This window comes from Sabethes cyaneus, chromosome 1 (assembly GCF_943734655.1).
Source record: "Sabethes cyaneus chromosome 1, idSabCyanKW18_F2, whole genome shotgun sequence".
NCBI classification, from domain to species: Eukaryota; Metazoa; Arthropoda; class Insecta; order Diptera; family Culicidae; genus Sabethes; species Sabethes cyaneus.
Window position 1 is genome coordinate 169,786,432 of NC_071353.1, and position 25,779 is coordinate 169,812,210.

General features: G+C 42.6%; 2 protein-coding genes across 2 annotated transcripts in view; both read left to right on the top strand.

Annotated features, from left to right (window-relative positions):
* Positions 1–1,779: 1,779 nt before the first annotated feature.
* Positions 1,780–3,858, top strand: LOC128732425 (uncharacterized). Its single transcript, XM_053825674.1, has 4 exons — positions 1,780–1,983; positions 2,041–2,598; positions 3,154–3,306; positions 3,365–3,858. The coding sequence occupies exons 1-4, from the start codon at positions 1,839–1,841 to the stop codon at positions 3,856–3,858; spliced, it is 1,350 nt and encodes a 449-aa protein (XP_053681649.1). The 5' UTR covers positions 1,780–1,838.
* A 3,702-nt stretch (positions 3,859–7,560) lies between these two features.
* LOC128732689 (stromal interaction molecule homolog) overlaps positions 7,561–25,779 on the top strand; it is a 77,823-nt gene continuing 59,604 nt past the window's right edge. Inside the window, exon 1 of the mRNA XM_053825990.1 lies at positions 7,561–9,450. Coding sequence (XP_053681965.1) covers positions 8,961–9,450 — 490 coding nt within the window. The 5' untranslated portion in view covers positions 7,561–8,960. The remainder of the gene's footprint in view (positions 9,451–25,779) is intronic.

The window sequence follows — 25,779 nt, forward strand, 5'->3', positions numbered from 1 at the left end:
CCATTCAACTCGGTCTTGGGTCACTCGTCGCCAATTATAGTTGTTTTCTAGTATCTTCAATAATCCATGCAATGTTCGTTGTGGTTTCGATTCCGACGACTACCTAAATAATAATTGACGCACATTAAACATTCCAGGCAAATCCTCTTAGTAATATGCTGCCACTATATGCTGTAGTTTTTGAAGGCAGGACCGACCAGCCGGTTTTTGAAATTTTCGGACTTGGCAACCCTAATGTTTAAGAGCTAAAAAAATGTTTTATTTCTAAACCTAAACCATAGATCAGCCACAGGTTGAATAAAATCAGCTATAAAAGCGTTTGATCAGCCTGAATGAAATTGTTACTTGGGATGGAAACCGTTCGCTCGATGCTTGCATTTGCAAATCAGCACGATTATACTATCCATCAAATGGATGTGACATCCGCTTTCCTCAACGGCTCTTTAAATGAAAACATTTATATGCGTCAGCCGAAGGGATTTGAAGAAGGGGACAAGATGTGCAAGCTCAACAAATCTCTTTACGGGCTGAAGCAGGCTTCCAAGACTTGGAACGATCGTTTCAATGACTTTATTAAACGGTGTGATTTCCAGCGATGTGAAGGCGACAACTGTCTGTATGTTCGTCGAAACAAATCAGGTCTAGTATTTCTGTTGCTCTACGTGGACGACCTGTTACTTATTGCGAAGGATGTCAATGAGATAATGCTAGTTAAACGACTGCTACGGATGGAGTTCAAAATGCAAGACCTTGGAAATGCTCGTATGTTTCTGAATTTGCAGATTGATCATGACAAAGAAAAAGGAGGTATGAAGTTTAGTCAGCCACATTATGTGAATGCCGTGCTGAGACGGTTTGGCATGAAGGCGTGCAAGCGCTCAACAACTCCAATGGAAGCCGGTCTCCAACTCCAGAAAGATGTCTCGCAAGAAAAGCTAGATAAACCTTATCGGGAGCTCATCGACTGTCTTAAGACTGTATTAAGACTGTATTAATACCCACGCCGGCAGTAGATGTTGGCTACTGTCAAACACATTGAGTAGGAAAAGGGTTGCCAGTCCCTTGGGCTGTTTAGAAGCGGATTGTTTAGCAGAAGAAGCCGTTATTAAGCCCGTTTATTAGTATTTGAGAGAGAGCTGGTTTAAAAAACTTAAAGTAGTTTAAACATCGCTTGTGTAGGCACTATTTAAGTGCTTACTTTATGCAGCTTTTTTGCCTTAAATCAACCCGTAAACAGCAATTGCTCTTGCAATTCAGCTACCGTTCACGCAAAAAAAAATTGTAAATGCAAAAAAATTCTGTATAAATTCAACAAAAAATATTGTTGACTGAAGGCTAACCCAGATATTTTTTTGATTCTAACTGTTTGACTTTTTAGTTCAACAATAAGGTTTGTTATTTCAAATAATTGCTAGTTTCATCAAAGAAAAAATTGTAGAATCAAAAATAAGTACTTTTGGGTTTATAAACGATCTAGTAGAAGTAAAAGAAGTACGAATTCAGTTTAAAAAATATTTTTTTGATTTAAAAATATGATACAAGTTGAATTCAACAACAGTTGTTTCAAACTATCACCATTTTTCTGCGTGTTCGTTACTTGGGATCCGCTTGCATAAATAAGCCAAAATAAGGCTATTACCCTATAATTTTGAGTGATACCTCTTCGATAGCTAAACGATAAGTTTGAGCTTGGAGTTTGACAGGTCGGTATTTTGTTTACTCTGAGCGGCGTCGCGTAGAGCGGTGCGTTAACTTCATCAGGCTTCGGCGTTTGCCAAAAGCGTCGTGCGTGTTGTGCTTGTGAGATGCGATAAAGAAAACCTATAAAAGTGTGAAAAATGGACAGCGACCTGCAGCGCTTGATAATGCTTGTTTCGGAAAGAAAACCCATATGGGATAAGTCATTTAGACCGTACCGAAATAAGCTGCTGGTTAGCAAATATTGGCGCCAGGTCGCGGACGAATTCGGTGGCAATGTAAAAGGTAACTTTCATGTCGGTTAGCGTTTTATTGATTGATATTAACTAATATCTTTTTCAGTTGTTGATTTAAAGAAAAAGTGGAAAGGCCTTCGCGATAAGTATTTGAAGGAATTGAAAAAAATACCACCGCCGAAACGGGCGGAGCCTAACATTGTGATGTACTGCAAATGGCCGTATTTTGAATCAATGATGTTTCTAAGAAATTCAGTCAACCCACGAAAGGTTGTACTTTTCCCTTCGGATGAGAAAGGTGACAAGATGGAAGATGAACCATCTGTACCAACTAAAGCTGAATACAATACGATTGATATAATAGATATGCCAAGTGCATACGAGGTTGACAGCAGTACGGAAGGAAGCTACTTTGAACCTCAGCTTAGTATTAGCACTAGCAGCAGTTGTAATAGAAGAAACGACCAACCACATTCGACGCAACAGGAGCCCGCCCCCGCATGTGATGACGAGGATGAACTGTTCTTTAAAAGCATACTGCCACACGTTCGAAAACTGGAACCGGAACACAAGCTGGCTTTCCGCACGGAGGTGCAAACCCTCGTTCTGCAGTACGTGTATCGGAAAAATTCACAGTACCTTCAAACCTCCGGTTTCTCCACCAGCTCTCTCAACTAGGTCGTATAGGCATTAGAAAAAACCGCCGATCACGATGATGGATTGCAAAACACACTAATTATATTTAATTATAAAAATAAGCACATGTGAACGAAATTTTATACCAAAACAATTTCAATAGAAAGTAACAACAATAATTGTATTCTGCCATGAGGAAAATAAAACGATTTTCATTCATTAGGTCAAAATTCATCTTGATTTTAGTCTAGAAAAATCTTAAATTATGTTGCCAGTATATCGACGACAGCACAAGACCAACATCAATATGATAGGATAGGGGGAAACCTTGCCATCTCGGTTGTGAGACTTTAACACATATTCCCGCAACAGGCTGAAATTAAAAAGAACTGTATATACTAAAATTATAAATAGGGCCAAAACAGGTAAATGCACTTTACATAGCAGCAACACGAAGAGCAAAGAGCTGCTGAACAGCCAAACTCACCAGCTTCACTAATCTGATCTGTCACACAGTGAAGGCGTGTTGCGGCGCGTAAACAAACACGGTCTCACGGCAAGAGTTGATTTCATTTTACGAAATTCTGTGCGAGAATGGACATCGATATCGAACGTTTGATTGCGCTCGTTTTTGCGCGGAGGCAAATATGGGATAAGTCGGTCAAACACTACAGAAACAGAGAGCTGCTGGAAAAACATTGGCAAGACATTTCGAACGAACTGGGCTGTGCTAAACGTAAGTAGTTTTTCGCTCGCATGTTGGATCTGGATGAAAAACCGTTACTGCTTTCCAGCATATCCAGTGAAAAAAAAGTGGAAATCACTTCGGGACAGCTTTTACAAGGAACTAAAAAGCATTCCACGGGAAGAGTGGCCGTATTTGGATGGTTCAGCCTATGAAATGTACGGCGCTTGGCCACATTTTGCGTCTATGCTTTTCTTGAGAAACTCGATCAAACCACGAACGTCTTCTGGTGATCCTTCGTATGGTGACATCGAACGATTGGAAGATAGTGACCACTGTGAGGAATCTAAGCCGGTGAGGGTTTCGAGTTACGATCAGGCAGAACTGGCCGAGCTGCCGGAGATAGATGACTACATGGAGGACGAACACACGAGCGTAAGTGACGACGAGGATGAAGCGTTTTTCAGAAGTTTGCTTCCGCACGTTCGTAAACTGGAACCGGAAGCTAAATTAGCGTTTCGAATCGAACTACAGAATCTCGTTCAGCTGTACGTTTACGGGACGAATACGTTGGACAATCAAGAGCTGAAATCCGATGACTGACTGTGAATTTTGCTGTGCTGTGATCATAGATTTTACTTGCAGTTATTACAATTAATACGAAATAATTATGAACTTTGTTACATATACCTATGTGTTTTTATTAGCAGTTTAGAACCGGGATGACCCATGCTGTACCGAGAACGAGTCTCCACTCCATTCGGTTCAATTCCTTAAGAGTCTAGAAACTAAATAACAGGTCAGCTTCGATCTGGTCGAGCCTCTAGCACATTGGGCCAAGGGGCATGGTGTAATTTTATCTTTTTCTATTGTTGTCCGAGAGCATCTTTCAGACTGTTCTTGGATAAGTAAAATTTCAATCATGAGTTCATCAAATGGTGCGATCACTTTGACTCAATTCTGATTGATTTGACAGTACCGTCTCAGCTAAGCAAAATTTGACAAAGTTAAAGACGGGACATTTGTAGAACAAAATATGATCTACAATCTTGCTGAATAAAGTTTTAGAGTAACTAAGTGAATGTGGAAACCAAAAAAACACGTGGCAGTAAAAAGAAAAACGGAAGAAATGGAGGAAAAACTAAAGGAAAAGAAAAAGTGAGAGCAAAAACATATGTGAAAAATTGAGATTTCATCTAAATTTCAAATAAAACTTCGTTTCTAATAAGGGACAAAAAAAGTAGAAAATACAGCTGTCGGAAAATGGAGAAACAAGAATAAAAAAATGGGACAAAAAAGAAAACGGAAAACAAAAAGCGATCAGACAAGAAAAACAGATCGTGACAGAAAAGGAGGAATCACAGCACATAATTAGAGGAAGGACGGAATTGACGAAAACGAAAAGAGACGAAAATTGGGACCGAAAAAACAAAAATGTCGATACGGGGCAGAAAAAGACACCAAATAAAGTAAGGAAAGGTGACGAATCGACCTGCAAACGAGGAAGAACGGAAGAAAGAACGGAAAAATAGAAAAGAACGTCAAGTCTCAGGAAAAGGGTGAAAACGGGACTTGATAAAAGGGACAGACGGACAGACGAAGAAATATGAAGAAACAGTACAGAAGTGAAAATAAGAAAAAATGGAATAGAAAACCAAGAACAACGAAACAGGAAATAGCAGCAGCAAAACAGTAAACGGGAGAAAAAGAGGACAAACGGAAGAAGACTTTCTTACTTCTGTGTCCATGTCCGCCGGTCCGGCAGAAGGGATGAAATCAGAGATCTCCACTGCTGACGATTACCCGCCATGGCTTTTACCTGTCGCCAGGACAGGTTCTCGTCTACAGCCCGGATATCGTTGGCTAAGCTCCGTCGCCGTGAGCCTCTGGATCTGCCTCTTCTACGCTGTCCTTGTGGATTCAGGTCGAGTGCTACTCTGCAGACCTCGTTCGCTCCTTTCCTCAAGGTGTGTCCGATCCACTTCCACCTACGTTCACGAATTTCTGTGGCTATCGGCCTTTGATGACATCGACGATGGAGTTCCTCGTTGGATATCCAGTTATCAGACCACCAGGCACGAATGATGTATCGCAGGCATCGGTTTATGAATACCTGCAGTTTGTGCGTTGTCTCCGCTGAGACCGTCCGTTAACTTAACGTTTGGATTAAAGATTCGGGTTTTCGCACGTAGAGTGATCTGGTTTGAGCGCCAAATGTTACGTAGACCTGCAAAGGCACCCCTGGCCTTCCTGATCCGTGTGGCTATATCAGTCTTGGTACCACAATCGGGCGTTGTCTGGCTACCAAGGTATTGAAAGGCGTCTAGTTGCTCACCTTGTTGTCCCGCAACTCTGAAGTTGGTGGAATTGTCAGTGCCCAAGCAACCAAAAGTTCGAATATTACTTGACACGCGAACTCGAAAGTTCATAATTAGTTCAGATTCAGTTCCGTGGAACTTTCTTGCTGATTAGTAGTGTATATCAAGTATACGTGGAACTAAATGCTTTAAGAAGTGTTGCGAGTACTTCATAGATACTTCAAAGCTATTAGGATGCTACATGAAGCTCTGAAGTAACTTTAGTTGCTAACAAGTTCTGCGTGCTGCTTTTTTGTTTATATTTCTGGTGATCAAACCAGCAGAACCTGAAACTATTGGAGATTAATTATTTTTATTTCACTTGAATAAATTTAATCCTCGCACATTTCTAATTACAAATATAAATTAGAATGTAATGCTCTTCATTATTGTGTTGTGTTGTGTAGCATATGCTGTCAGTATCTCACTACTATAGTTAATTGCCTGGTTCCAAACTTTATGTTCTATAATTAACTCGCGCTGCATAAAGCTGCTGCAAGTTCTAAAACGAACTTTTACTTAAGAACAACTCATTGGCAAAATTCACATCGCTTGTATACGACAAAGGTGACGCAGTGGATCGGTATAGATTTACAACGCGGAACACCCGGGTTCAAACCCAACAGCAGGCAAATGCAACGAATATAGAAGTTAGGTAGAAATATAAAAAAATAGAACATAGAAGTGCTGCTAAATTTGTTTTTTCTTTGTTTTTGACAGTTTATTTCGAAGCTGCTTAGCGTTCTATGCAGTGAACCCAAGACAGCTTGAAAGTTCAGTTAATTCCTTAAAAGTGACGCTGCTTAGCAAGTTATAGATTGATATACATAAAGCTGTTTAACCCTTGATAGACACCATGAACTCTTGGTAACTTGGGCTGGCAGCGTCACTTGTCATTCTGCACACAGTCTATACTGCTCAGCAACCGCCTGAAACATCTTTCAGAAAAAGTCCACGTCTTCAGTAGAGTGACTATATACAGAGTGGCGACAATGTCAAAATTGGAATGATAATTATCTGTCAGTGTCATTCCAATCGAGCAGACGACCTATCCAACGCGTATGCAGGAAAGAGAAAGAAAAACCTTGGGAAAACCGCATTGCATACATTTGGGATGACTTGTCGCCACTCTGTATATAGTCACTCTAGTCTTTAGCAAAACAACTGAATTGGCTCTGAGTAGCGAATAACACCACTTTCTAGCGCGATGTTGAACAGAAGACAGTATACCATCATCTTGTCGAAGTCCTCTGCGTATTTCAAATGAAATGGGCTTGATAACGCGTCTGAAATCTTTACACAGCACTGAACACCATCCATCGTGGCCTTAATCAGTCTACTTAGTCAGCTTCCCAGGAAATCCCGTTTTGTCCATAATTTCTCATATAGCTCTTCCGGGTCGGTAGCATCGTAGGTGACCTTAGGTGATATGGGGACTTGGTATTCCCGACACTTTTGGATGACCTGTTGCATCACAAAGGTCGAACGCCCGTCCATCAGGCATTCATAAACCCGGCTTGATAACTTTTTTCTCGTTTATTCAAAACAAATCTGCTGTTTTACACATTTCTGGCTTAAGTTTTCAAAAGGTCGCCGTTCAAAAGGGTTGATTTACTTGATTTCCATATTTTTTCTACTCTGCTGGTAGCGTGTAGATATGATAGATATGGATATCACAAAAACTGGCAACGCAAATTTATTTCAGCAACTTTGCTGCCCAGTCACGCACACTGCTATCAATTTATCGTTTTTCTGCCTTTTTTGTTCGAAGCTAGCAATTTGAATGTGAAACAGCAGGATATCAGCTGGCGTAGTTTGGAGGCGGAGTAAAGAAGAAAGCATCACATTCCTATCAGAAAATTGTACACACAAAAGAACAACAGTAGGGCGCCCGTACAAGTGTGTGGGTGCAAAAAGTGACAGTTCGTTGTGCGACTTACACGCGACGTCGACGGTTTCCCGTTTCGTTCCGTTCTTTTTTGTTAGTCGTCTGGCTGCTGCTTTGAACTTTGGATGTTCACTTCACTATTACTGCGATAGTGCAAAACCGTGCGCACAAAAAGGTGGTTTAAATATTTAGCTATTTAATTGCCTGTCTGATGACTGATGACGAGTGCGCGAGTGAGACTACAGGCAACGAACGGACTGAGCTGGTAATTGTTGGTTGGTGTGCAGTGAAATTATTGTCGGATCTATACACTACGAAGTGCACCTTCCTTCTTCCAATTCATACGGTCAAGCAGGGAGGCAAGCGAGTGAAAAGTCATTCATTTTCGTTATTGTCCGTTCGAATTGTACAACAGTGCAACACTCCAGCCTGGAACAATAGGTATTGAACGCGGTGGTGGCTGAGGCTACGGTGGATGTTAAGTATTTTGTTCGAGTAATGCTCGAGGTCTTCTGCAATCGATTACGGTAGACGGGTTGACTGACGTGTTCGAACGTTTTGTGTGTGGCGGCGAAAAAAAAAGAAAAAGAAAACCCCCGTTCCGTGGTTTGTCGTCTCCCATTTGCTGGAATAAGTCGAGGTTTCCTGCAAACCGTCCGACCGGACAGCTGTCGGCGGGGCTGAGTGGCAAGTTCAGATGGAAAATCTTATTTTTAGGTGACACTTCCTGTGCTGGCTGGCTTTTTTATTGTGTCATTTTCGCGTGAATAGATTACCTGTCTGTGTGTGCGCGCGCGTCGCGGGTGCAAGTGAGTGGAAAAATAAAAGATCACTCGGTATAAGGAAAAATAAGTTTTAGTGCGACCGCAAAGCAAAGGTACGTCCGCCGAGCGAAGATCTTTTGCTTCTTGGAGGCGGAATTAATCGGATGAGAAAAGGTGTGCGACAAAAGCATTTTCAGAGCAGCTGCCTTTGCGAGCGTGACACAGGGTGAAGGTCGTTCAAAGGCGTCGTCGACGACGACGACGACGGCAGCGGTAAACCTGCGGCAGCTCCTACAGCGCCAACAGTTTCTGGAAACGACAGCGCGATCGACAGATTTAACAATATTATCGACAACGACAGCAGCTTGGGTGAGACGGAAAGAGAGGAGATCCGGAAGTGCCGTACTGGTTGTGTGATACTCGTTCAAGATCAATGCCAAAAGAAAAGCAACAGCAATAAAAGCTCACGGGTGATTAATCGTGGCAATAACAACAACAACAACAACAACCGCTGCAACAGCGACGACAAAAGCGGTGTAGCCGACATTGGCCGTTCCGAATCGTGATAATGAGGAGGCATATCCGATGATAGTGCAACTGTGGTTTTGTTGCTTTCCAGAATTTTGCAGTCCGGTTCTTCGAACGGTTGGCAACTGAAATTATTCAACACAACAGAGCAATAACAGAGGAGGAGACATGGTTCACTGCATTGCGAAGCTAACGGTCGGGTGCGCTGCTCGGAGCTGGCTGCACGTAGCTCTGGTGCTAGCACTGCTCACCTCATCGACGATCGTGTTTGTGTCGTGCTTCGAAAGTGAGACGCAAAGCGATGACATACAGCAGCCTGACTCAAGGCAAACATATCCAGTACAGCAGCATCAGCAAAAACAGCATCAGCTGCAAAAAATCCCCGTTCATCAACCCGACCGAGGTGGTGGAGGAGGCAGTGGTGCCGGCAGTGAACCACCTCGAACTGATCAAGCGTCAGGATCGCCGTCTGTCGGTAGCTCACCGTTCAACGATGGAAGCCCGCAACAACAACAGCACCAGCACCAGCAGCAACAACAACAGCAACAACCATCGAAAGCCGCTTCCGGTCAGCAGTCTTCCAGTCGAATGCTAGAGACACGAAACTCATACGCCGTTCTGAGCCAGGCAATGTCGCAAGCCGTCCACCACGAATTCGGTAGGTATCATGCGAACTGTTACCGTGTACATATGTTATTGCCTCTAAGTTTGCTATTGTTTGTCGGTTGTTCCGAAAGCTTGTGTTTCGTTTTATTCTTCAACAGCGTTCATTTCCCTTATTCCAGAGGAACGCGTGTGTGTGCTTGTGCGCGCTGTGTGTGCGTTGCGCGCAAAGTCTCCTACACCGTTCGAATTCAAGGTGCCGCCAATTCGACACTCCGTCATGTATTTATACACATTTGGAACATTACCCACTACTATAGGTACTCTCCGCATTCAAAACGCCGCCAGCGGCTGATTAGTTGATTTTTCACACCGTGTATGAATAATATGTTTTTTGCTTCATCTTGCGGATAGAGCACATTCGCTTGTACCCCGCACCACCACCTCTGAGGTTTGCTAGTGGGCTAGCAAAAAAAAACATCACCGTATTGGGTAGGATATTTTGAGTGCTCAAATCTTCAACTCTGGATATGGAAGTGTGAGACGTGATTCATGGATCTTATTTTTTTACTTTTGTCATAAGACAGATACGTATTGAGCAAACTGTCGGGCGGTGAATAATGAATTCAAGACGTTAGATAACAATGTTGAGATTAAATTGCCGTAAAATTAATAATAAACTTTTCACATTTTCATACGTAACTTAACGCTGATTAATCGAAAATGGATTGTGCAAAACTTTCTGTTTTAATGAAGAAATGGATTTTTTTACCACAATATTTCTTTTGTTTTCATGCAAAATTCTGCAAATATTGGCAACACTAGAAGCGTGCTTTCTGTATTTCCGATCAAAGCAATCCAACACAATGGTCAACGTTTGCGTCAAAAACTGAAAGTTTCTCGCGTACCCAGTTTGGTTTTAAACTATTTTTTTATTCAATTAGGTACCTACGACTTATTAATTTTGTTACATTTAATGTGTATAAAGGCACTAGATGTGTATAAAAAGACTTTTAGACAATAAAATATAACCTATATGCAAGCTTTTGCTCGCATCTTACGTTTAACTCGACTCATAAGGTTCAGTGCAACATCGTGGTGCAAGTTTGTTCTGTACGGAGACCCACTTTTTCTTTATGTCTTCCTTAGATTCGCCCTTCTTGGGTTGCTTCCGTAGTGCCTGCAGCCCAGTATTTTTCGATGGGTCTTAGTTCCGGTGCGTTGGGAGGGTTCATGCGCTTGGGTACGAAAGTGATCCCGTTGGTTTCGGACCACTCCAGGACATCCATTGAAGAGTGGCACGAAGCTAGATCTGGCTAGAAGATCATGTTGCTTTAACAGAGGAAGCAAACGCTTTTGTAGACACTCGTTGAGGTAGATCTGCCCGTTTACAGTCGCGGTAATTACGAACGGCGCACGGAAACATGAGCAGATCACTTCTTGGCAAACTTTGAAAGTGTCTGCTTCCTTATATCCTCTGGAACATCAAACTTGTGCTGGGCGGTGAAGTAGCCCTGGAAGCTCCGGAAGTCCGCTTTGACTGTAGTCTCATTACCCATGATGAGACAAAGACAATGAAGCTTCGTCGGCATCTGGGTTTACAGTTTCCGGGCCCGTTACTTTCCCAACGTATTTTGCCGTTGGTTACGATTTGAAGCCTGTACATTTGTACGTATGTATTCCCTCCCGGTAGATAACCGTATAGGCGTGTTGAGGATTAAGGGCAAATTCTTTAACTACAGCCTTATCAACTTATACGAACCAACAAACGATAAATCCGATGATGCTAAGGACGAGTTTTACGATAGGCTTGAGAGGACCTATGGAGAGGGCCCAAAACACGACGTGAAAATCATCATCGGAGATGCAAATGCGCAGATCGGGAGGGAGGAATTCTTCCGTTCAGTCATTGGAAGACATAGCCTTCATCTGTCGACCAATGATAACGGTCTGAGGCTCATAAATTTCGCCGCGGCCAGTGGAATGACCATCTGTAGCATCTACTTTCCACGTTTGAATGATCGGAAACACACCTGGAAGCATCCAAATGGAGACTAGCTCTCAGATCAATCATGTCTTGATTGACGGTCGACACCTTTCGGATATTATCGATGTACGGTCTTTTCGGGGACCAAATATCGACTCTGGCCACTATATCGTAGTCAGTAAGATTCGCGCAAGGCTGTCGAACACGGCGAAAGCTCGCACTGAGAGGACGCTGCGTTTCAACATCCAGTGGCTAACGGCAGACGGCGTAGTAGTGGAGTACGCCAGGAAGCTTGACCAACGAATCGCAGAACAGCAGGTAGAAGGAGAAGATATAAATGGGCTGTGGACGAACATTTATTGTGCCATCGAAACAGCTGCGTGAGAGGTGGTAGGCACGACGCGTGGAAGACAGCGTAACAGCTGGTTTGATGCCGAATGACAGATGAAAAGAACCAACCAGGCGTCGCACTGCGCCGCTCACTGCGGCAACGCGTCAAAACAGAGAGGGGTACGGAGAGATTAGAGCTGCGGAAAAAAGAATCCATCGTCCAAACGCGAGTATGAGAAGCACGTGCTCGCCGTCGCAGATGAGCAAAATGCCAGCAACGACACACGGAGTTTCTATAAAACGGTGAGGTGCAGGAATTTTGCCATGCCTGTGATGTGCAATGATAGTGCTGTGCTGGCAACCTGCTTATTGACAAAGGTGGAAGGACACTTCCAGACACTGTCAAATGGAGAAGTAAATGCGGAGATCAGCAGGGACAGGATAGGAATTGTAAGCGATGGTCAAGCTGTGGAGCCACCAACACAGGAGGAGGTTAAGAAGGCAATCAATGAGCTGAAAAACGGTAAGGCTACTGGGAAGGACGGTATCCCGGCTGAACTTCTAAAAGCGGGGAGCGAGCGGCTGTACGAAGTAATCCACCGGGTCATTGTCAGGATCTGGGAGGAAGAACAATTACCGGAGGAGTGGTTGGATGGCCTCATTTGCCCAGTTTTCAAAAAGGGACATCGACTGGAGTGTAAAAACTATTGAGGAATTACATTGCTCAATTCTGCCTACAAGGTACGATTCAGTGAAACGAAATGAGCTGTGGCAGATAATGCTAGAACATGATTTTCCGACGAAACTAGTTACGCTGATTCATACGCTTTCGTGACGTTGGATGGACTGAAGTAAGGGGATGCACTCTAACCTGCTATTCAACATTGTCTCGGAAGGTGCATTACGAAGGGCAAACGTGGAAAGGAATGGAACTTACTTACTTACTTACTTACTTAATTGGCCTAACGTCTTATGACAAGGTCTGCGCAGTATAATTTCTTCATCTGTTTCGGTCCATGGCAACTGATCTCCAGTTCCGCGGGCACCCAGTGCTCGCCAGATCTCACTCCACCTGGTCTTGCCACCTCGCTCGCTGTGCCCCTCTTCGTCTTATTCCTACCGGATTTGAAGCGAAAAACATTTTTGCAGGATGGCTGTCCGGCATTCTAGCAACATGTCCTGCCCAACGTATCCGTCCAGCTTTAACCACTTTCTGAATACTTGGTTCGCCGTAGAGACGCGCGAGCTCGTGCTTCATTCTTCGCCTCCATACACCGTTCTCTTGCACTCCGCCAAAGATGGTTCTTAGCACCCGCCGTTCGAAAACTCCGAGTGCTCGTAGGTCCTCTTCTAGCAGTGTCCACGTTTCGTGCCCGTAGAGGACAACCGGTCTAATTAGCGTTTTGTACAGTGTGCACTTTGTACGGGAGCTCAGATTGTTCGACCGCAAGTTTTTGTGGAGTCCGTAGTAGACCCGACTTCCGCTGATAATACGTCTTTTAGTCTCACGGCTGGTATTGTTGTCCTCTGTTGCCAGCGAGCCAAGGTATACGAACTCGTCGACTACCTCGAACTCATCCCCGTCGATCCCCTGTCGCGCTCGGTCCCGCCCGCCAGCATATACTTCGTTTTAGACGTATTTATCTTCAATCCAATCTTCTCTGCTTCGCGTTTCAGTCTGGTGTACTGATCTTCCACCGCCTCAAATGTTCTGCCGACAGCATCCACGTCGTCAGCAAAGCAGATAAATTGACTGGATTTATTGAAAATCGTGCCCCGCATTTCGATCGCCGCTCGCCTTATAACACCTTCAAGCGCAATGTTGAATAGCAGGCAGGAAAGACCATCTCCTTGTCGAAGTCCCCTGCGAGATTCGAATGGGTCCGACAATCCACCCGAGATTCTCACACAGCACTGGTTCCCATCCATCGTAGCCATGATAAGTCTAGTAAGCTTACCCGGAAAGCCGTTTTCGTCCAAAATTTTCCATAGCTCTTGTCGGTTTACGCTATCATATGCGGCTTTGAAATCGATGAACAGGTGGTGCGTGGGGACTCGGAATTCGCGGCACTTCTATAGGATCTGCCGCAGGGTGAAGATTTGGTCCGTTGTAGACCGACTCTCCATGAAGCCAGCCTGGTAACTTCCCACAAATCTATTGGCTATTGTCGATAGTCGATGAAAGATGACTTGAGACAGCACTTTGTAGGCGGCATTCAGGATAGTGATTGCTCGGTAGTTCTCACAATCCAGCTTATCACCTTTCTTGTAGATAGGGCAGATAACCCCGTCTTTCCACTCCTCCGGTAGTCGTTCCGTATCCCAAATCTTGACAATCAGTTGATGCAGACAGCCGGCCAACTTGTCCGGGCCCATTTTAATAAGTTCCGCTCCAATGCCATCCTTTCCCGCTGCTTTTTTGTTCTTCAGCCGCTGGATGGCTTCTTTAACTTCCCTTATCGATGGGGGTGGCACATCCTCGTTGATTGCTGCACCAATGTGGTCAATTCATCCACTATCATGGTCTTCCGCCTGCACGCCATTCAGGTGTTCACCCCACGGTCGTCAGTCAAGATATCTCCATTTTTATCTCTGCGCATTTCGGCCCGCGGCACAAAGCCTTTGCGAGATCCGTTGAGTCTCTGATAGAACTTCCGTGTGTCGTGAAAGCGGTACAGCTGTGACAGAGTTCTTCGCACTCCTTCTCCTCTTGGTGGCGCTTCTTCTCCTTGAAGAGTCGGGTTTGCTGCCTCCGCTTCTGTTTGTATCGCTCCACATTCTGACGGGTGGCTCTACGCAGCATTTGTACCCGCGTTGCGTTCTTCTCAGCCAATATCTGCTGGCAATCCTCGTCAAACCATTCGTTACGTCGATTCAGTGCCAAACGGCCTAGGACGTTCTCCAATACGCTGTTAATGGCTGTTTTCACGGCTTTCCAACAGTCCTCAAGAGAAGCTTCATCCAGCTCACCCTCTTCCGGTAGCACGGTTTCGAGAGATTACGCGTAGTTTTCGGCGACCTCCGGTTGCTTCAGTCGCGCTAGATTATACCGTGTCGGGCGTCGGTATCGTATGTTGTTCACAACAGATGTTGCGAAACATGCTTTTAGTGATAAATGAGTGGCTTTTGAATGGACGATGGAACTAATGCGAGTGTCTCGTCTGTTTGTCTGTACTTGGACAATAAATTTTCAAACGCTGATATCCAAGTTTAGATCGGAGTGGAAATTTGCAGTGATCAGCTCGGAAGTCGAGCAGCGAATGAATGATGATAATGGCTCTGGTTTCCTTTTTATGTCATTTCAGTAGGCTTTACATGTCAAGACGGCGGAACTACTCAACCGCCGCAAGTTTATTTTGCTGTTGACGTAGGACTACGTCTTACGGCAAGTTTTGAGATGGGGTGTCATTCCAAAAAATCGAAAAATGCGAGCGTCACGAAAAATGAAAGGTTTTGAGCGCTAATAGCTCAGCGGTTTTCCGATCGATTTTCAATATTCTTACACCAATCGATCGGAAAATCTTCTAAGAATTGACCCAAATGAAGAAAGGTATGGATTCTTGAAGTTGATTTATTGAAAAATTGAAAATAATGAACCTGTTTTACCAGAATTCTCTTTGTGATTGGTTGGAAGATTCTTTACGATGATCTAAACCTATACCAATTTGATATCAGTGCTTGGGAAGTAAGCTAAAACAAGTGACAAAGTTTCCTCATTTCAACAAGATTTCTTAACACCGCGGTTAAACCTAGACCATTTTGATGTCTTTGCTTGGGAAGTACGCCAGAGAGAGTGACAAAGTCCCCTCGTGCCAACAGGTTTCTAACGAACGCGATTAAACCTAGTCCAATCTGATGTCTGTGTTAGGGAAGTGTGCCAAAAAAAATGACACTGATACGTTGTCCCAACAGATTGCAAATTCTTTACTGCGTAACGATTAAACCTCGGCGAATTTGATATCTGTGTTGGAAAAATGTGCTACAGCTGTAGTGTTCGGTTATAATACGACTGTGTATGAATACGTATGCTTGCCGTTTCATTAGAAATGTAGTGAAAAGATGTGCTGTTGATAAAATAGGATTGAATTGGTGAAATCTCTTCAACGTGGGAAACCATGGATAATAAAAACAATCTTTAATTTCAGTAAGGTAGCAGGAAAGCAATAGTTTGTGTTCTTGATTTTGTTAAATTATTTTCAAATGCACAATCTTTTGAGAATTGAACGTATGCAATGTTACTACTTTGATAAATGTTACATACAACGCATGTAGCATGTATACACACTTAAAATTTTTTACCGAACACCGTAATTTTTTGGCGAAATTAGAACTGCTAAACGTTCGGTGGTCAGTTCGGTAATTAATTTGCTTGACGAACACTCGGCAATGAAAATATTTTTATGAAATGTCAAAAATTGCGGACTGTTCAGTATAAATTAACAAATCTCTCAGCAAAAATTATTGCTGAAAGCCGTAATTATAGTGCTGATACTTCGGTAATGTGTACTGAATTGTCGTCATAAATTAAAAAAATATTTTTATTGAAATCATGTCTTAAAAATAAATACAATTAATTATATAGGATCTATGGTGCACAGATATGGTTCTAACTTGGCCTCGAGGTAAGGCTCTGCCAGCCGCCGCATGTTCGGACTAAAAGAGGTTGTTCCGAGTTAACCTATTTGTAGCACCAGCCCCGCAATCGTCCTGTAGTTCTGCAGCTACCTGCGAAGTTTGCACCGGAGCACTAAATAGCATTTGCTGCTTTGTTTTATGATGACAAAATTTTGAATGAGAAGGGAAATGAAGATTTACAATTTAAATCAATATTAACTGAATAAGAGATATGGAGAGATATATATTTAAAACACAAATTACATAATAAATTGGCATACCTTATATAAAGAAGGTTAAATAACGTAGCGAAGCTCTGCTATGCGCCACTTAACTCTTAAGAAGAACTATAATTGTTCATATTTTGAACAATTTCCACACACTTTAAACACGCAATAAAGTATTTTCTTGATAGCGCTTCATTTTGACAGCTAATAAATGCTTGATGACAACTTCCGCAATTTTTTCTAATCTCAACATAGCTTTTGCGGGCTATCCCGTAATAAATACTGATAGTTCGTTAAACAATTGCTGAATTATTGACAGTTACGAAATGGAATCGCTTTGCGAAAAAATACAGCAAAAAATATTAACGAACTCCCCACCGGTTGATGAAGATCTGTATTAAGAAATGTCAAGTAGTGACGATTCAGCATTCCTTGAAAAATTACCGAATCGCTCAGCATTTTTCCAAATATGCTGATCAAATCCGCAAAATAAATTACCGAAGATCTGAATAAAAACTAAGTGTGTACATGTTGCATATAGCATGTATACATGAAGAATCGAATGATTACAAGCATGAATACATGCTACTATCACTACAAAGAGACTTACGTAGTCCTGCGTCACCTATATATGCGGTCGTGTCTTGTACACAACCCCTCTGATTTTTTGTCTTGAATCAGCAGCAGCCTCAAGCTTAGTGTATGTAATGGTCGCCCGTGCCTGGGAAGCAAGACCATTACACGGAAAATGCATGAGAAAATTTTAGCTTGGAAGTTTTCGTTAATCTGCATCAACCATCAAAATCCGTTTTGAATTGGAAGAGCTATTGGCGTTCAAAATCTTTCATTGTTTCGTGAGGCTATCTTGAATCCAAATTTTGGATTGACAACCTGTCGTAAGATGTAGTTCTATGTCTAAAACACATACACAAATAACGATAGGTATTTTCTGGATAAAAAGGTAAAAAGCATCAGTAAAGTAACCTCAACGTAACAAGTTTGCACACATTCACACACACATATTTCGGAAAAATGAAATCTAAGTTAGATTGAGTTATTTCAACCTAAATCCCTAAAATAAATAATCTATATGAAATTGATGGTATTCGAAGAGCCACGAAGTGCACCAGATCAAATATTCGTATTGAGCAGACTGCTCGGCGAGCAACGAAGCAAACAAAAGCTACACGTGTCAGTCGACTTGGATTTGGATTGGTGTAATGAAACTCGAACCCATCTTGATATGAGGGTAGCTCGTGCATTGATTAATTGGATTATACAAACCACCATAGTAGGATTGTTCATCACAAGGACCCAAAGAGTAGCAAAATGAGAAAGGGGACGGTAGAGAATAAGGTCTTGTTCACGGAAAGGATCAATCTCTTGGACCAGACAAAAAAGACCAGCTGGACGACGAACTTTTTGTGATTTTTAGCAGATTAGAACATAGAAAAAGTAAGATCTGACTATCGAGTTCTCTCGCTCGGTCGACAATCCCAGTTGTTCCCCCCACGATAAAACGTTTTGGAATAAAAATCACAAGCAAGTGATTAGTGGTTTTAACTACCTTCCAGTAGTTTCGTGTAAAAGTCCAAGGAACGAGTCGGTTTGTGTACTTTCAAAGTTCAAAAAGCACCTAACCACATCGTTGTATCATGGATGATTAGACATATATCTAAAAACAGGTGTCTAGCTACTTCCAGATAATGACTATAATAAGAATAGATTTAATGTATCACAATCGCGATCAAAACCACGAGCTACAGGTACCACTTGGGGATCCCATCGGATACCTGGCAAAAGCCAGAATGCTACGGTGGACCGGCCACGTCGCAAGGATGCCGAACAACTATGCAGCGAGATCTGTTTTCTTTAAGGACCTCTGCAAGAGCTTGACCAGGTTGAACCTAACTTGCGAGCGTTGAGATGCTCAACGAATTGGTGACGAATTGTTCTCGAAACAGTACGAAAGGAGGAGTATCAAACGCGAGAACTAAAAGTTGTGATAGCTTGCAAAGGAAATCCTGTTTTGGTAAGTGATTTCCTCGTACAGAAAACAGAACACACCTTTCTTGGCAACTTCAAACGTTAATAGGTGAGTGAAGAAGCAAGAATGTTTTCGATAACAGCCATAGCTTCCATTTCTGAAGTCACAAAAGGGTATTTTTTTGCTGAATTTTTAACTTTCTATTTCCAAAATTCGCACGAAAAAAATGCTTAATTTTAAAGCCATGCATAAAAAGGTGGTGTTTCTAAAACGAGAAGGCAAAAAATTAGTAAAAACTATTTCAAAAATGAGATTCTAGAATTTCTTGAATGCCAGATTCTTTTCTATGAAGGCACGATCGCCGGGTAAAGCTTCCCGCGAACACTTGCAGTCAAGTTCCAAGCATGACAATCCGCGTCGCATTTATTATCTAACCAGGGGAAGACACATTCAATTCGTTTGATTTGCTTTACATTCACCTATGCTATTAGCTATTTAAATTAGTAGCGTCGTGCCGTAGGGACGAACGTGTGATGAACAATGGGAAGATGCATCGAATAGTGGAAGTCATCCTACCGACCGACCGACCGAGCGCGGCCAGGTAGGAGCCGAGGGAGCACACCGTTGAAATAGATATATGAATTCAATTTAGCGAAATGAAATATGAGTCTACGTTTGTTTCCGTTAAGTGAAGGTGTATCGACAGAGCTCCGGTTACGGCAACAACAAACTTGGCAGGTTGATGTAAACTGTATCGTTTCGATGTTCATTTCAGCCAGAAGCGGTTCAGCCTAATGAACTGGGTTACCTTGAAAACGCAAGCCAGATAGGACAGCGCTGAGTAATCCGTTGTAAACGCGTAGGAAACGCAACTGGCTGTCGTCTCCCCTTGCTTTGCTTTGCTGCACGTACACCGGACGGAGTGCACACTATCTAGAAAACAGTAAGAAGATTGGCCTCCGATTATTGATTGTGGGAATAATTCAAATTCTCACATGCTCGAAATGAATTCTGATTTACACACGCTAAGTGATAAATCTTCGCTCATCCGTAGAATACACGAGCGATTTTCGAATGAAACCCGGCCAAGTTTGTTTACACTATTGATAAATATCCACCACACCGGCGCGGCGGCGGCACGGCACGGCCCGGCGCAAAGCTGAGCTTGTTCCGACCGGCAGCAGCAGCAGCATTCTCGGTTATCTCAACGATTTGCGTCTGTAAATATAATTTAGCTGAGAAAAAAAAGAACGTTCCACATTCTCCACTTAACTCTCCGGCTGGCTCTGGCCGGCTCGGCTCGGTCCAATTAAGCGGGTTGCCCCGGCAGTAGTCTCAAAGCTGAGCAAATATGAGCGATAGCGCACTAAATCCCGCTAGAAGCCAGTCCTATAGTACCAGTAAGCCACAGACAGATCAAAGCTACGGAGTCTGAGCCGCCTTCACCGTATGTTTTGATAGTTAGTATGTACGGCTTGGGCGAGGAAATTGGCAACAATTTACGATGGAATTTGAATGGTTTTAGTACTTTGAGTTGTCCTTCCTACACGTCCGTTCTGCAAAATAAACAATCGATAAGTATAAAATAAATCCCCGAATTGGTGAAATATTTCATCTGTTCATTTGACAGGTGAAAGAATTTAATATCTCAGTAGGCGGAGTAGACCGATTCACGGCTCGTGCTAGCGGCAACCGGATTTTTTCGCACAAAGTTATGAATTCCTAACAGATAGGTGAGCAGATTAATTAGAAGAATTAGTGGAAATCCATCATCAGCTCATAAATGTGTGTTCAAACCAGAGAAAGAAACGTTGAAATGCTCTAAGCAAAGCAAATAACTCAGAAAAAAGAGATGATAAATAGTACGATTTGGCAACTACCGGGAATGTTTGCCGGAGGCAAACATCGAATAATAACGCCGAGTTTGATTCATTGTGACGTTAATGGGCTGCGTGCGTGCATTTGCATATCGTACAAAATCGCAGACTGACCGGATCGTTGTTTTTTTTCACTAACTAATTTCATTCTCGTCCAGTTCAGTAGCAGCGCGCTGGGAGAAATTCACGAGCTCGTAAGTTCGCGAACTAATCGCAGTGGCTGCTGTAACGTTTTATCTTCCACGATGATCGATCCCGGTTTGTTTGCGTTGCGGCCGTCCCGAAGGCACGTCAAGACGGACGGCATCGTAAACCTGCCACCACCGCGAACCGGTTTCCATCAGATGCAACCTGTCCGTGTGTTGCGCGTCTATCCGTCCGGTCCGTCCGGCCGTCCGCGTGCTGCCGCACGTCGCGCCGTTCACGCTAATCGTCGACGGATGATTATTATTAAAATAGCTACGTAAATTAACCACTTGCCCGTAGTAGGTGAACTGTTGGAACCGTTCAACCGCTATTTATATATACATGCCTGTGAGGTGTGGGAAATCGCTTAAAATGCGGTTAATCTGTTGCAGAGTTCTGCTGCAGATGTCATGGTCACATGGTCACCGGGTCACGCTTCGGTCAGGGTCAGCGTTTTCGAACTGTTCCCGTCTTCCGCAGAACGAACTTCAAACAAATTCCGAAAGCTTTTTAGTCAAAAATTTCTTCCCTTTCAGAAGAATATGAAAGTAAAATTTTAATTTTACTTTGGTCGGCGGTCTGGCATTTAAACATTTTTTAGAACGATAATTTTTAAATCGACGTAGGGGACGGTAGAAAAAAGTAATGAAACAAAAGTGTTTATGATATCCAAACAGAGTGACGCAAACCGTGAAGAGGAAAGAGCTAAAAATTAGATAAAGGAAAAGGTAAAAGGGTCATTGAAGCAACGCTTATTAAGTATGTATATCGTTTCTGTTTACCCAAGCAGTTTCTTGGGTAAAGAGAAACGATACACGTACTTAGTGGTCCTCCCTTGCTCGCTGGTCCTCCTTCCGCTCTTTCCTCTTCATGCCTTGTCCCACTCTGTTTGGATACCGTAAACACCTTTGATTCATTACTTTCTTCTAACGTCCCCTTCGTTGATTGTAAAAATTACCGTTCTCAAAAAATTGTTTAAATGCCAAAGCAAAGCAAAGTCTAGGTGCTACATTCCGTTATCGAAACTTGACCTTCTGTTTTTATACGACAGACTTCGCAGCCAGCTGTTAGAGTGCAGGACAATTGCAGGGCCAGTTGCTACGATCCTATTGACTCTAACAGCCTCTCCCAGTTGAGATTCGAACATACGACGACTGGCTTATTAGACCAGCGTCATACCTCGGAGCCAACTGGGAGGCTGTTTAAATGCCAGACCTCATTATAAAGGTCAAGATAAAAACACGCCGTTGGTCTATTTTTGAATGAATGTTCACGGAGCGGCAGGTGCGTTTACGTAGTACCCGGAACGCTCTCAAATGAACGAAAATAGAGTGCTAACAGCTGGTGTAGTTAATAAGTGACTAAGAACACGTGTTTCTTACCTTTGAGTCAGAATTCTAATCAACATAATTTTAGTAGTGCACAAGTTAATAAATAGTATTCTTATAATAATTCAATTTTTTTTAGTTTTCTGAATACTTCAAATTATTTCTTATTGTCTGATCCGATTTACTGAGTCTACGTCTCATTTCTCGAATTAATACACCTTTTTTCATGTTTGATTAAAAAAAACAACTTAGGCGATGGAAAATTAAGAAGGGTAGCATCATAGACCCGACCATGGTTGGAATACGCTAGACAGATTTTTGCTACAAAACTTTGAATTAGGCAACTTTTTTCAGGACTGCAAATATAGCCTCCGTTTTAGAGGTCTCTTGTCACACGGATATCCTCTCGTCGAAGCTTGAGTGGATAACGTTGTTCCTGTTGCCCAAAGAATTGTAGTGCCACATTTCGGTGGCTTGTGGGAAACTGAAACTAAGAGCTTCAAAAGACATTGAAAGTGCACTTTACAATCAATTGTTCTCACCTTGTAGGAGTACTACATAGTTTTAACGAACATCGAGTCTGTGCTTAAGGGATTATACTCAGTTGGCATTTTCGCAAAATCGATTTTCTTTTTATTTCATGATCGTAGTGTATATATGACACAACGAAAATTTCATACCAGTCCAAAAGTGTGTTTTCAAAGTTCCTCAAAAACGACTGAGTCAACCGCTTCAAATTTTCAGTCAAGCTTTCTAAAACTATTTTCTAATAATTGAGCGTAGGTTTTTCTTCGTCGATTAATAATTTTCATTTTATGCGAATTTAAGAGCAAAGTTTAAGGCAAAAACAAACTTCTGCATTATCGATTTCTTTATGGGTTTTTGATTTTCGATGCTTCAATGCAACAATATCGTGCTCATCACAAGACGCCTTTATTCTTTTTGGTATGGACATTGTCACTGCGACCAGTATCTATTGTGATATCATACAGGTTTTTTCTGTGTTCCACACTTCGTTCTTTTTGCAGTATCGCTATAGAATGAGCGTACTGCGTATTATCCGTGCTTAAGTGGCCTCTTGGGACCCTTAAAAAGGAATATTAAATTCCACTGGGTGCTCATTAAAGTTTTTAAATAATTTGATGTATCCTCTTTATGATTTCCTCAGCTTAAATTAATTTCTTTGTTTAGTGTGCTGTCCAGTTTTTCTTCTAAGCTGAGATTCTGTAAGTGTCCGATACCAGGGGCTTTCTGTGTGAACTTTTTGGTAACGGGGGTGTGTGGAGGGTCAATTAGAAGAAAAAAAAGTGTTGGTGTTTAAACCCTTTTTATGCTTTTTCGTGCCCTAAAGCCAGAGTTGGTTCGGAGACTAGTTATGATTTGACATTGGACAAGAGGTTTCATTCGCACCTTAAGCTATTACCATTCTTATAACTAGTCACAGCTTGAGACTTCGAATGAAAAGCTTCAAAACCTGCTTAAAGCGAACTCTACTATTGGCTGTTCTCACCTTCGATGAATATCGTGCGCATAATTAACTCCCCTCCACTATTTGTGTTGTCACAAGAGTAAGATCCCACTGTATTTCTCCCTATTACTCCCGCGCAGCTCCAGCTAGGAAAGTCCTAAGAGACAGAAGACCGACACCACTACCGACAGCAATAACAACGAAGTGCGGAACAACACCTGGATAAAATCACAATAGATCAAAATGCTGGTCGTAGTGATAATATCCACACAAAAAAAAAGAGACAGAATGCAAACCAGCGTTACTATACTATTTAACTTAATTGAAACCCCTACGGCAGCAGTCTAGAAACAAACTTTTTTTTTGTTTTGTTTAATCTTTTCGTCTGACCTTTATAGGTTTACATGAAATTTGACGTGGTTGGGGAAGAGCTAACTTGAGGTTGTCACAACGAGACCTTTTAAGACCATAGAAATTGAAAAATGATCAGTGCCTTTAATGTAATAGATCAGAAGGATGCGTATTGGGTTGACTGGAACTCCACACGGGGTTGGTCGCAAAACTCTGGTCGGTGCGTAGAAAGAATCCGATTTGTGATAACCTGATAGCAGATCTGGGGCATGCGTGTGACGTTGTTCGGTTGTCAGCGTGTTAGCCGCGATTCTCAGCGCGGGTTTTTGGAGAAAGGCTCCGTTCCTATGAAATTGACAGACGACAACGTCACACGCAGTCCAGAAAGTAAAAACAAGTTAGATTAAAACTTCTCGTTCGATGGTTTCTACAGTAGACGGAGGAAGAGGCACAATTTGTGTCTAAAAATAACCCAACCAGATACGTCGCTACATTAATAAGGGGGTCTCCTATATTATGGCTGGGCGATGCTGCTATTTAAAGTCAGCAGGGTCGTTGAACTAGCCCAGTGATTGTGTTTACTCTAACAGCCGGCTGCGAAGCCTGTCAATAAAAGATTTGATCTTCGACACATTTATTTTTAGACCAATTCTCCTAGACTTCGCTGTCAGTCTGGCGTAGATTGCCTCCATCATCGTAAAGTTTCTGGCTATGATATCAAAGCCATTTGCAAAGCCTAGAAGTTAATTACTTTTGCTGATAGTAGTTAGGATATGTCCTCCCCTTGTCAGAACACTAGCCGCGTCTGTATGTAGTTTAAGCAGTCGCGCCAGTTTGCCCGAAAAACCGTGTTCGTACATTTTCTATCACAGTTAGTCTCGATCGATTGTATCGTATGCTGCTTTCAAGTGGATAGATGTCGATATTTCTGCAACATCTATAGGATGGTAAAAATCCGACTTTTGGTGTTACTCAACTTCTGACTCTTGCGAGATGTTCGCAGAATTTTTCGCTTCCGTTTTTGCTGATGAAACTGCCTCTGATAGTATCGCGCTGAAATGGCTGCTGCATGTGTTCCGGCAGATTTGGTAGATTTGATTTTGGACTCATATCTCGTTGGTAGAGTATTGCGGGTAAAACTCGGTTCCAGTGTTTCTTCGGCGTGCACTAATACGTCTGGAGTTCCTCAAGGTAGCAACATGGGACCTTTGCTTTTCTTGTTGTTGTTTAACGACGTGACTTTATCGCTTGGTGTTGGCTGCAAATTAATGTACGCTGACGACCTGAAATTGTTTGCTCCAATTCCAAACATCGATTTGTTTGGTGAATGGTGCAAACTGAACTGGCTCATTGTGAGCATTGCCAAAATGCGAGGTGATGAGTTTTTACCGCATTAAAAACCCGATTTACTTCAGCTACACTATTGAAGGTATTGAGTTGCGCAAAGTGGACCAAGTTAGTGATCTTGCTGGACCCAACGAATTGAACGCGCGCAAAGTAGATTCATCCGACTTGCTTTACGATACCCGGTCTTCTAGGGAACCACCCGGATAACTTGCCCCCTTATGCAGATGGATGCCGTTTACTGGAACTTGACACACTAGAACGTAGACGCAAAAGGCAACAGGCTTATTTTTTCCCCATTTTTTAGAGCCCCAAGCATAGCTGCCATAGCTGCCACGCCTATGCCCGCAGGTGGAGGCGTTCCGCTCCTGCGCGGACTCCACGAACTGACTTTAAGATCTCTCTGTCAAAGCCCGGAATGTCATATTTTAAATATAATGATGATAATGATGTCGATAAGAAGAAAAATGGTAGATCGAATTTGTAAATGTGCTTTGTACTACTTGAGTTGTAAAATGTAGTATAGTAAAGAAGTGGAGAATTCGTCATCCCCGTCTAGCACTAAGCAGAAGCAGAAGGTTTTCAGGCACTAGCACTGGTCCTCAACCGCGCGCCCCCTATCAATTTTCCAACACAAACAACCACAAATGAACTAATAGAAAAGACAAACTTCGGAGCATTTGTG

Bases quoted from the DNA above. Each gene is read 5' to 3' on its own strand.
- LOC128732425 (XM_053825674.1), top strand. From the start codon at position 1,839: ATGGACAGCGACCTGCAGCGCTTGATAATGCTTGTTTCGGAAAGAAAA. The intron at 1,984-2,040 runs GTAACTTTCATG...TATCTTTTTCAG, and splicing joins ATTCGGTGGCAATGTAAAAG to TTGTTGATTTAAAGAAAAAG. The intron at 3,307-3,364 runs GTAAGTAGTTTT...ACTGCTTTCCAG, and splicing joins CGAACTGGGCTGTGCTAAAC to CATATCCAGTGAAAAAAAAG.